General features: G+C 32.5%; 1 protein-coding gene across 5 annotated transcripts in view; it reads right to left on the bottom strand.

The window, feature by feature from the left end:
• Positions 1 to 13,282, bottom strand: part of Lrp1b (LDL receptor related protein 1B) — a 1,779,935-nt gene that overhangs the window by 749,642 nt on the left and 1,017,011 nt on the right. For all 5 annotated transcript variants that reach the window (XM_078017329.1, XM_078017328.1, XM_078017330.1 and 2 more), the window contains exon 12: positions 923 to 1,103. In XM_078017329.1, the coding sequence (XP_077873455.1) occupies positions 923 to 1,103 (181 nt within the window). The remainder of the gene's footprint in view (positions 1 to 922; positions 1,104 to 13,282) is intronic.

Raw genomic sequence — 13,282 nt, forward strand, 5'->3', positions numbered from 1 at the left:
TCTATTTAATTAAATAAATATTTTCTGTATGTGTGCAATATGGTATAAAGAATATTAATTATGTGGTGCTATTTTAAAAAACATAATGTATATAGGTCATGGAAATAAAAACACACAAACTGTACATAAAATATGCAATACATTCATTTGATTCTGAATTTCTGCTAAGAATTTCCACATTTCTTTGATATTTCTATGAGTGTAGGTTTGCACCAGGTAATAGCTCTGACTAAAAAAAAAAGTGTGTGGGGGGGATATTTTACCAAGAATTGCACAAAATACTTTGTCTTAAGCAAGTACCATGTACTATAAAGTGATGTCTCTATATGGAAACTATGGTTGTATCCAAAATTATGTGATCATTAACCTATACTCTCAAAAGCAATGGAGTACAGTGGTTAAGCATAAAGTCTTGAGACAGGATGCCTGGGTTTCAGCCATTCACAGATCAGTTAGCAGTTTCTCCTTCATGAAATGGGAGGGTAGTATGATAATAGCAACCAATTCATATGATTATTGTGAAGAATACAGCTAGGGGCACAAAATGTCTGATCCATAATAAATGTACAGAAACATTTGCTATTTCTTTTTAACACAGTAAATTTCAATATCATTTTTAAAATTAAGATTGATACTCTGATTAAATAGATTAATTATCTTGGTGTCAGACTTCCCAAAATAGCTCATCTGAGTAAATGAAGTAATATAGACTTTATACAAATAATTTATTTCAGTTCAATGTATTTTGATATTTTTATTTAGTATATTTTCTAGGAGAAGAAATCATTAATATGAGTATCTTTTCCTAATCAGACTATCCAAGTGTGAATTCATTTATACATATGAAATTTAAATAAAATGAAAAACAGATTTCTTTAGTATAATTTTTCTGACATAAAGCTGATTTTTTAAAATTGCGTACCCATTAACTGGATCCACCACAATTCCTCTGGGATGGGACATTTCTCCTTCTAAAAGAGTCTTCCGACTCTGAGAAGCCTTTTCCAGTCTGGCCACATTAATTGTTTTTCTATGGCCATCATTTGTCCAGTAAAGGTTATTTCCAATCCAGTCCACAGCAATGCCCTCTACATTATCCAGATCTGTTAAAAAAAAAAAAAGAAAAGAAAAGAAACTAATTTTTAAATAGCAGTAAAATTAATGTCCACTACTTGTTTATTTAAACCTGCTTAAGGTGTTTATTTAATTCAAACAGGAATGAGTTGTTTATGGATTTGATTTGTGAAAATATCAATATTCCAGAAATATTTTTCAATTTTATCTTTATGACCTTCCATATGAATGATGGGTCCTTTCTCTTCAAATAGATTTCTCCATTTGTAACAAGTATTGACAAATTGATCATAACGGTGTTATAACCGAACTTCAATATATTGTTATTGAGAGTGATTTGCAGTAAAACAGGAAAAAAATCATGTGAGCAAAAAGGCATAAATACAGTATAGACTGTTGAAAAAAATCTAGTACTATGATATCATGTCCAAATTTATAATGTATAATCTGAGTGGCCAAAATAATCATTATGCCCTCTTGTCAAAAGACAAACAGGTCCTTCCAAAGCACTTATTTCAAAGCCTAAAAGAGGCTTTTATCACAGAGGAACATGAACAGTGAATCTTAAAGACTCACTGAAACACTTCTGTATATTTTAGGCTTATTTTAAAAGAACTCTATTGCAAGCTTCTATAAAATATAGACAGTGATAAATCAAAGGGTATAAACATAGAATATTAGGATTTCATCTGATTCAAACCTTTTATTTTACAAAATGGGAAAACCCAACACTTCAATGTGAAGGCATTTTCTTATGGTCTATTATTCAAGAGACAGTGGAGTTGGGATAAAAATCTCAATTTTATGACGCATGTGTAGAGACTTGCAAAACTGTTCTTCTCCTGTGGTGAGCTTCTGCAGCATCCATCCATCCTTACTTCATACTATTTTGTCAATCACACCTAAACTTCTCACAACTCCACTAAGATAGTTCTACTCTCATATTGCAAGGAAAAAATACTGTGAAAATTTTTTCTTTTTCTTTTTTTTTTTTTTGGTACTGCTAGAGATTGAATCTAGGGCCTTATACATGCCAGGTAGGCACTTCCACCACTGAGCCACATCCCCAGTGCCAAATTTATCTTCATTCAAAACCAAGAAGATATAGAAATATAACCTCCTGGACAAAGCAATGGTTAGTATTATATGAGAGACAGAGTTATGTATTCACACATACTGAGAAATCCACTTTGCATTTCCTCATAAGCAGATGTAATAAATATTTACTATTATCATATTTACTAGTAATGGCTCTTCTGGATCTGAAAAAAAAAGAATTCTTTTTTTTTCTTTTGCAACTCTTTCTACTAATCAACATATGCCCTGACTCAGGATGACTAATACAAAGTGTGATTTGATCTAACTGAAAATCCCATTATAGTGAATCAGATAAGTTCTCAATTTCACTAAGCTATCTGCTTCATTACCATCCAATATGAGGAATTTTCACAGGTTAATTGTGCCTATGCTTAGAAGAAAGTTTAATTTTATCTTTAATTCATTGACATTTAATTTTACTGAGCACTTTCCTGTTCTGGCACAATGGAAAAGAGAGCTGCTATTTATTTTCTTTTCTATGTGTTGTAGACTTTAGCTGATTTTTTATTTTGCTGGTTGGATTTCAAAACATATTACATTTGAAATCTACTAGAGCATAGACAATCTTCTAGTTGAATAACCCTCTTAATTTTAAAGCTTTCCTTTTGATTTCTGACTTGAGAATTTTTTTTTTATTTTTCCATATGAAGCAAGTTACAATATGTAATCCAAGTTACAAGGGCTGGATGGAAAATTCATGTTTAGCACTTAGACAAATATCTGAGTCACTCTCATTCTTAATTTCTCCATGTGTAAGTTGAAGATATTAACAGAATCTACCCCTAGGTTGATGGCAAGGGGTAAATTAGGTGTTGCATATGAAACATTTTAGTATACCACCTGGAGTATAGTAACTTCTTAATATATGTTAGCTTTTCATTAATATCCAGGGTTTTAAAAAATTATGTATGTTCTGGATTTTTTTCTTTATAGATGTTACTATATAGAAATACACCTTTACAATGCTTGTTCAATAATATTTCTTTGCATTTTTACCAGCTGCAGACTCCAACTAGAAATATTATATAGAGAGTCACTCAAAAATAAATAGTGAAAATGAAACAGAATGCTAAGAAACAGAATTTGGAAAGAAATTCTTCCCAATTGGTGTATTTTGTTTTTGAAAGTTGGAATGCTTCAACAGTGCAATTAGGTAGTGATTAGAATTACAGTTTGGGATCACTACTTCTCAGGACTAACTTACTAGCTGAGAAACTCATTCACTTTCCTGTCTTCAATTTCCTTATGTTTAAAATGAATGCAATGACAATGTTTAATCCACAGGATTTTTGAGGATTCAACGGATAAAGATATGTGAAATTCTTAAAATAATGGTTGGCATATAGTTAATGTTATACAAATGTTGCCATTATTATTATTAATAATATCATAATTATTATAGTCTTCCATTTAGCTAGCTATCTAGTCCATTAAGATAGTAATGAAACAATTAGCCTAAGAGTATTTTTGTAATGTACTTTATGTTTTTTTTTTCTGTTATAAGGCAAATGAAGCTGAATTTAATTTTAAAATTAGGAAACTCATAAAATAATCTATATGCAAATTTGAAATCTTTTAGCTATCTTTACTGGAGCAGCGAAGAACTTTCTCTATTATTGAACAAAAGTCTGAAATCAACTAATCCCTATCTCCACAAATATACATTGATAAGTGATTCATTCTATATTCATATTATTTGGTCTCTGATTTCAACTGATTTATGACTTAGAAAGAACACTAAAATATATATAGTACATTTACTTTTTTTAAAAAGAGAGAGAGAGATTTTTTAATATTTATTTTTCAGTTTTCGGTGGACACAACATCTTTATCTTATGTGGTGCTAAGGATCGAACCCAGCGCCTGGCTCATGTCAGGCGAGCATATTACCACTTGAGCCACATCCCCAGCCCTAACATTTACTTTTATTCAAAGTCTAGTTGGCGGTTGTCTGAGATTGACTAATAAGAACACTGTGAACAAATTTCTTGGAAAGGAACATATGTAGATTTACGGCACTTAAATGCCAAACAAACATAAGTAAATACAGAAAATCTATTTAGTATTTCAAGGAAAGATGACTATTCAATGCAAGGAACATGTTGGATAAAGAAAATATTAGAGTGGATTGCTTTGCATAAATCTGGGTAAAGTTCAGTAGTCTAGATCCTGAAATTCACACTCACTACAATTATTACTATTATTATTTCATAGACAAAGAACATGATTACTTTTAAATATTTGGTCCAAATCTCCCTTAGCTTTCACAAAGTCCCATTCTCATATCAATAGTCAAGGGCTCTCAATATGTTTGTACATCTTCAAAATAATTCCAGTAAATAATATTTTGGTTTTTTTTATTGTTGTTGTTGTTGTTGTGTGTGTGTGTGTGAAAACAGAATTTAGATTATGTTTTGGAGCTGGGTGTATAGCTCAGTGGTAGAGTTCTTGCCTAGCATATTCAAGGTCCTAGATCAGATCACTATTTTCCATGATAAGTGAGGAAATTAGACATGTATCTATCCCTATACTTCAGAGAAAAAGCAGATTTTTTCACAAACTACATGAATATTTAAGCTTAACCCCTGACGTTGAGTCTGGAGGTGGTTACGTGATAGACTGGCATGCATCATACCCTGGATTTGATCTCAAGCATTGAGGGTAAAAATAAACTCATTAAGTTTCATGTTTTCAATTCTATGACAATTTCAATGAAAAAACACAGGTATATTACAATAGGTTAGAAATTATAAATATATATTCCTGTATATATACAGAAATATATACTTTATAATTAGAAATTATAAAATATATATTTCTGTATATATTTTCAAATGCTCTAATCATTCACCTATTTCTCAAAAAAGATTTCTAAAAATATAATAATCGTAAGTGGTATATTTGTTGCATAATTTAAGTTTTTATAGGTTACACATTTGGGACAATGGGGAAAATGTATTAATGCATTATTTTTCTTCAAATTGTTAGAATTTCTATAACATTTTCCTCTGTGAAACACTATTATAGTAATTTCAGAAAAACTTAAGTAAATGCCATTAGGGAAGCACAGTGTCTATTTTCCACTTTATCCAAGTTTATCTATTCTTAGCATGCACTTTTTTTTTTTCTGAGAATAATAGTGTGTGTATGAGTGAAGAGTATAGTAACTTACCTTAAATAGCTAGATTTACGGCCCTCATGTAAGATGGCTACATGTCCACAAGTGCCAGTGATGTCTTACCTAGCCTTGAGTCAGCACTTTGACAACTCTCCTGCCTCTTAGATTTGTAGTTCAATTAATGCAAATTCTCTTTGTGCATTTCAGTGTAGCCTGAGGCATCACAGCTCCTTTGTTTCTGACATGAGTGAATGATGTTGATTTAATTAACACTGCGGCTGGTAAAGTTTGCCTACAGAACTTGCTATCTCTTGGGGTTTCGGGAATTTTTGGCCAGAGACTGAAGTGTTCTTATGATCTGTCTCCTAATAGTCATTTGAAGCTCATGCTTTCCTCATTCCTATCCCAGGTCTCTCTTATGCCCTTAGGTCAGGAAGTGTGAATACACAAGTTACTCTCAATCAGAACAAAATACCTTGCTACTGGATTTAAGGAGAAACAAAGAGTGCACAGAAGGTCTTATTTTCCAGATAGAACATATTGAAACAGTGATTTACTTTATTATTAGCTGCATTTGTCAGTTTTGATGAGTGTGGCATAGAGTTATCTCATCTTTTATATGATCAGAATAAAAGTAGTGCCACTGTATGCATTATAGTTACCATTAAATAAATCAAGAATGATAAGGAAAATGAGAAGTGTCAAGAATTGTAAAGAACTGAGATTTTACCATACTTTGAAGCTTATACATTTGGCTATTTTAGTTTCATAGATACTGCTAGAAGACATGAAATTTTCAGGTCAGATATAAAGAACTTTATTATTCATGTCTCAACAAGCAGCGGGATCTTAAGCAGATTGACGTCAGTGCTCTTTAATTCAAAGTCTCCTGGGGGCAACTGGGAAAGGACCATATGGATATGTTCACACACAGTGGGTAGGGAACCCCTGTATTGAGGAAACCCAGATTTACCACACTAGGTCATAAGCAGGCTTGCTATTAGCATGGAAGGGGGACTCTATCATCCAAGCCTTTTTTTCTATGCAAGAATTCTTAAAAGGACACTTCTGAATAAAAGGGAATAAGTATCTTCTGTGGTTTGGATGCAGGTTCATTGTGTCCCTAGGCTTCATATATTGAAATTTATTCCCATTGTCATGCATGAAGAAAGTTAAAACTGTGGTATTTAGAGGTTTTGAGGTAAGGCCTTTGGGAGATTATTAAGATTACATAATATCATTAGGGTTGTGCCCCATGTTGAATACTGGTGGTTTTCTAAGAAGAAGGAGAGAGACCAGAAAAGCCAAACATATACATACAGGTTCCCTGTCTCTGGCCATCTGGTTTCATATTCCTGCTTTGGACGTGTCATGGCAGAAAAAAAGGATTCCTAGATTTGGGACCTCATATTTGGATTTCCAGAACTCTGAGTCAAGTAAAGTCTTCTCATTGAAACCTATCCAGTATGTCATTATCAAGAGAAAAAAGACTAATATAGTACTTTACTTTAAGATATGAATGTTAGGGAGCCATATAGAACTGTGTGGAAGGAAAAGATTCTGGAAACACATAATTTGGGATTAATAATAAATGAAGTTAGAACAAACAAGTTGATCTGAAAACATAAACAAAAATAGTAATTACCAAAGCCCATGTTATTTATCTGATGCAAATTGTCTATTGATTTGTACTACTACCCTACCTTGAAGCATATTGCTTATATAGTTATGTATGATGACTGATTTCATGTGTTGATTTGGCTAAGTCACAGTTTGCAAATATTTGGTCAAATGTCAATCTCAATGTTGCCTTGAAGGGAGCTTTTAGATGACAATAACATTTAAATCAGCAGGCTTTGAGTAAAGCAGGTTGACCCTCATTATGGGAATTGGTCTCATCTAATACGTTGAAAGTTTTAAGAAAAAATAAACTGAGATCCCCAGAAAAAGGAAATTTCTCTCCAGACTGTTTTTGAGCTTGAGCTGCCATATCAGCTCTTCCCTGGGTTTCTAGTCTGCTGGCCTTCCCTGTACGTTTTGGACATGCCAGCCTCTGCCATATATATAATATATTATTATATATATTATATTATGTAACTATTACATATATAGTATATTATTAATATATGCTATCTATTAATAATATAATATATAGTTTATATATTATATTTAATAATTACATGATATAATATATAATAATAGTATGTAATATAATAATATATAATTATACTTTAATATATATAATGTATAATTATATATTATTATATTATATATATTAATTACACTAGAGAACCCTGCCTAATACACCATTACTATGCCTATAACCTGGAAATCATCCTTTTGAATTACCTAGAATGATGAATAAATAACATTTTTTACACTAATTCTTTTCAAGTGAAATACTTATTATGAAGTGCACAGTAGCCTCCGATTTAAGAAATCCCCAAGAGATATGCAATGGGTATATCATTTTATATTATTCCACTAAAAACTTTTGTATAACATCAAAGATCTCACTGTGAACTGGGAGAAAGCCATTTCCATGAACAGCCTTTTATTACCCAATTCTGCCTACTTACCAAGAGAGAAAAGCGATAAAATTGCTTTATCTTCATGAAAACAAAATATCACAGCTATTTTTGAATATTCCTTTTATTTCTGTGAAATTTTATAATTTATATTTTAAAAGACACTCTGGAACCTATCACATCAATTGTAAATTATTTGATCTCTTTTATATTAGATGAAAAAGCAATTCTATTAGTAGCCACTTCACTATAGTTTCTTAGAGAGTTACATTTTTTTAGTTATATTTTCTGATACGTTTCATGATTTTTCACTAGGTCATGGAAAGCCTTCAAATAGTTGCATTACTTCAACTGATAATTTTCACTGAACATTTTTTGTGCTACTGGAGGTTTGAGCTCCACCCTTGCCCTTTTTTAAATTTTATTTTGAGATATGGTCTTGCTAAGTTGTACAAGCTGGCCTTGAATTTGTGATCTTCCTCACTCTGCCTCCTGAGTAGCTGGGATTACAGGTGTATATCACTGCATCTGGCTTCACTGAACTTTTAAAAAACATGTGTGGGAGAATACACAATACAAGAGGCTGTGGTATCCTGTGTAGTAGTGACACTGACCATTAATTTCAGTTAAGTTTATTTTTAATTTTTATTTTATTTTTTTAGGTGGTGCTAGATATTGAAATCAGAGCATTGTGCATGCTACCCAAATGCTCCACAACAGAGCCAAATCCCCAGCTTTCAGTTGAGCTTAAAAGCCAGAGGCTGTAAATCTTCATTGTATTTATAATCACCATAGCAAAGAAAGGATGTTATCATTTCTTATGATCTTACTCCTGGTACTTATCTACCAAGTAAAAACAAAAAGACACTCGTTTTAAAATCACATAAATATTCAGAGAGAAAAGAATAGATTAAAAATGCATGTGTGAGTTATAGCAAATGTGGTCAAGAAGGTCAAGATATTATTAATAATTCATCTCACAAAACCCTTCCATAAATATCTAAGAAAATACGCATCATCAAAGTCCTTTTTGGTCCACAGGTAGCCTTACAAAACAGAAGAAAGGAGATGAGGTAAATGCAGTAATAATGCAGAATGAACCTTGTTATAAATTAAATGTTTTAGGGATAAAGGAAGTTAAAGAACCACATAGTTCAATTTCTGCATTCAATAAATAAAGGCCCAGAAAAGTAGTATGACTTATAGAATCTAGGTTTCGTTAGAAGCAATAATAATAAACTTGGAAATTTGAGAAATGTTCCAGTGTGCCTACTCTATTTTATACTCAAGGCTGATCTTGAGAATTGTAAAGGAAAAATGATAAAGAACAAAAAGCAAAGAAAGCTAATATAAGCAATGCTTCACTGGAAGAAGGAAATAGTGGGGCATAGGAGAATGGAAGGGACTAAAGATGGGGCAAGATTATTGCAGTGAAGAATTCATTTCCAAATTTCTAATGAAAATCAGAAATTTTCAAAAGTTTGCATATTTTCCATAGTCCCCCACCATAATAAGCTGTAGTAGATTGCTTATTAAATTCTTATGAATCACTTAAACTTGAGCCTTGATTTCTTCAAATAAAAATATAGATCATAATCAGTTTTACTCTCATGTTGAAAGGATAATAAAATGAACAACACATGGCACATTATGAAATTCACAATAAATTTGATAAAAATTATTGAAATAAATTTCACAATTATTTTCTAGCCAAAATGTATTTGATTAGTTACATGCAGATACTCAACAAGTATGTTATGTTTGAAGAGAAGTGAAACACTAGAATGCAACACAAAGAAAAAATGAGGCACTATTTTAGGCTACATGAGACAGAGAACATAGGACACCTAAATTCATTGTGGAAAGACTTGTGAATTTAGAATGTATTATTATGCTTTTGATAAATGTATTACCATTATATAAGATGTTAATGAAAACTTTCAGGGGGCAATGGAGTAAATGATGGTTTCCATTATGGTGTGTTGGTTGGCTTCCATTTAGATATGAGGTGTCCCCCTAAAGCTCATGTGAGATAATGCAAGCGGTTTCTGAGGTGAAATGATCAGATTATGAAAAAAAATTGTAACTTGACCAGTGGGTTGATTCATTAACATGGATTAACACAGTGGTAACTGTAGGTAGGTAGGGTGTGGTGGGAGGACTTTAATCAGTCGGAGTTTGCCTTTGGGGTTTATATTTTGTCCTTGATGAGCAGAGTTCTCTCTCTTCTTCCTGTTGCCATGTTCTGAGATGCTTTCCTCCACCATAATGTTGTGCCTCACCTTGAGCCCAGAGCAATGGAGTGGGCTGTCTATGAACCAAGACTTCTGGGACCATGATCCCCAATTAAACTTTTCCTCCTCTAATTTTTCCTGTGTGGTCTTTTGATGACAGCAATAAAAAGAAAATTAAAACAGTGTCCGTTCAAAATGTATATTTTAACCACTGGTTCCACTGTCACGGTGTTAGGATATGGACCCTTTCAAAGATTTAAGTTTTGATAGTGAAACCTACACTACTGGTTTTAGCACGTTTATGAGTAGTCAGCTCTCTAAGTCTCTTTCCTTAAAATGAATTCTTATAATCTACAGTAAAACCATAAAGTAAAATATTGAGGAATATTTTATCTAAATAAGAATGTAGTTACTTATTTAAGTACTTATTTAAGGTACTTCTGCAGCTCCGAAAGAAAAAGTATAATTTGAAGCTATGCCAAATCAAATATATATATATATAGTTTCAGGTACTGAAAAAGCATGTTGAAGAGCTGACTTGTTTGTATTAACTATAATCATCATGCATTTTTTTATAAAAATGTTATAGAATTTCAAAAACATTATGATAAATATGTGAAATTTTAAGAGATGTCTAAAATGTCAACAGGGAAGATTATTATAAGAACAATTTCATGGAACATTCAAATAAATTTTCAAGTCAAAAAAATCAATTTATTATTCCTCATTTTAGAATGAAAAGGAATCATTCTCCAATCTTAGTTCCCTTTCATCAGTTTAATTACTATTTTAAAGTAATGACAACCAAATTAAGTGCCTGTTCATCCATTTAATGAATTTTTATTGTATAGCTAACATATGCCAGGTACTGTTTTAGGACAAGGACTTATTATTGAACAAAACAAAACAAAAATATCTGGCCTCTGGAAACTCTCATTCTTGTAGCAAGACAATAGATAAATACAGAATATTGAGGATCAGCACTAAAAAGAAAAAGTAATCAGGGAAAGGGTATAATGATTTAAGCTGGGTACGTGTGTGGGTGTGCAATTTTGTGTGACTGGCCAGAAAAAGCTGAGTGGTTTGTAAGCAAAGCTCTGTAGCAGACAAAGAGTGGTAAAAGAATATCTAGTCATAAAATATTCCAGATACAATAAACAAAATGTAAAGGCCCTGAGCTGACCATGCCCAGGGCATTCAGGGGAAGAAAAAAAAAGAATATTTCAATAGGGCAGGTTTTAAAAGTTACATGCAGAAAGACAACATTCCCCTATGAATTTAAAAAAGTCATTGTGTGGGACACTTGAGAGGTGATCATATGTGAAATTTTCATGAACAATAGAAATAAGTGAACCATCTTTTTTTCATGACTTGTGCTTATTTCCAGGGACTTATAGATCTTGGGAGAGGCAGTATGCACTGCACCTTGAGTGCTCCTGTACATTCTAGCTGAGTTTGCCAAATTACAAGGCTTATCTGTCTACGGATACTAAAAGATTTGTACCTATTAGTCACAGAGGCAACCAAGTCAGTCAAAGGGGCTATGGGATGATTGCTGAGTAACTGCTTGTTCAAAAGAAGAAGGGACAAGAAAATGTGCTGCTTGCTACAAAGCTGGCTGCTCGCTCAGAAAATGCTTTCCCCAGGCCCTGGAGGAACTGAGCTGTGACATAACCTACTGTTTATCATCCATCCAAATACATCATGTCACTCCATGAGACTTTGAGACAGAATTTTGTGAGACTATGCTGATATGCTGTTTGCTGTGCTTTGAATAATGAACAGCCCTGTCTCATTTTGTTTTCTACTTTTGGCACCTATGCAGTGGTGGCAGGTTGATTCACTGAAATACTGTGTGTCAAGGTTTCTCAACTTTGGCACCATTAATATTTTATATCAGAAAATTCTTCCTTGCAGAGGGCTTTCTTATTGCACAATGTATAGCAACATCAGTCTCCATCTACTAGATGCCAGTGGTACTTCCCTCTCTAGTTGTAGGTCATTCCATGTAATGAGCTTAATGCCATTATAAGAAATGGCCAGATAGCAATATAACTTTCTTCCCTTGAAATAACTCCTTTTCATTCTATAATGACACCATAGAGGGTTTTTTTTTTATGTTTGTTTGCTTGTAATGATGATACTGGGATTGAACCTAGGGACTTGAACATGCGAGGCAAATACTGTACCACTGAGCCATATCCCCAGTGACCATAAAGAAAATTAATGCATAGTGATTCCAAATATTATCAAATGTACTATGGCAGACAAAAATCACTCTGCTTAATGAGGTTAGATTTTACCTTTAAAGTGAGTGATATTTCTCATATATTTTTAGTTCAATTTGATTTTTCAAGATATGAATTTTGTTGCCTTCAAAAGATGTCTCTTACCCTTAGTGTGTGTTTGTGGAGGAGTTCTGGGAATTGAACGAAGGGCTTTACACAGACTATCAAAGAGCACTACCACTGAGCTACATCCACAGCCTACACTACATTTTGACAAGTTACATAAGATTATTAAATTAAATTTTTGTAGCTAATAGAGTAGAAATACAATTTTTTAAAAAAGAATACAGAAGCAGAGTGTGCAAATTTTATTGAAATTCTCACAATGATATAATTTTGTGTATAGACCTATATTTCTTTTCCTTCAAATTTGAAAGAGAATTATTTACCTGAAATAATACCAAGTTATCTTAAAATTGAAATTCTTTAAGATATATTAAAAATCCCGGACTAGCTAAAATATTAATGCAAATTTTGAGGAAAAGCATGCATATTATTTTGTGGTTTAAAATGAAGATTTGCAATTACAGTAGATAGGGTAGGGAGAGAAGACAGGAAGGGAGGGGATGGGAGGGGAGGGAAGGGGAGGAGAGGGGGAATAGTAGAGGTTAGGAAAGGCAGCAGAATACAACATACACTAGTACGGCAGTAGGTAAAAAAAGTGGATGTATAACCCATATGAATCTGCATTATGTATATAGGGTAAAAATGGGAGTTCACAATCCGTTTGAATCAAATGTATGAAATATGTCAAGAACTTTGTAATGTTTAGAACAACCAATAAAAAAAGGGAAAAAAATAAATAAATAAAATGAAGATTTGCGAAAACTCATTTTAATAACAGAAATTAAATTGCCAATTCTGTAGACAGAAATACACTGGTATCTTGTGAATACAAATTTACACTAACTAGAGAAGGGAACAGATGTGTATTAAAATATT

The sequence above is a fragment of the Ictidomys tridecemlineatus genome, chromosome 7 (assembly GCF_052094955.1).
Source record: "Ictidomys tridecemlineatus isolate mIctTri1 chromosome 7, mIctTri1.hap1, whole genome shotgun sequence".
Lineage (NCBI taxonomy): Eukaryota > Metazoa > Chordata > Mammalia > Rodentia > Sciuridae > Ictidomys > Ictidomys tridecemlineatus.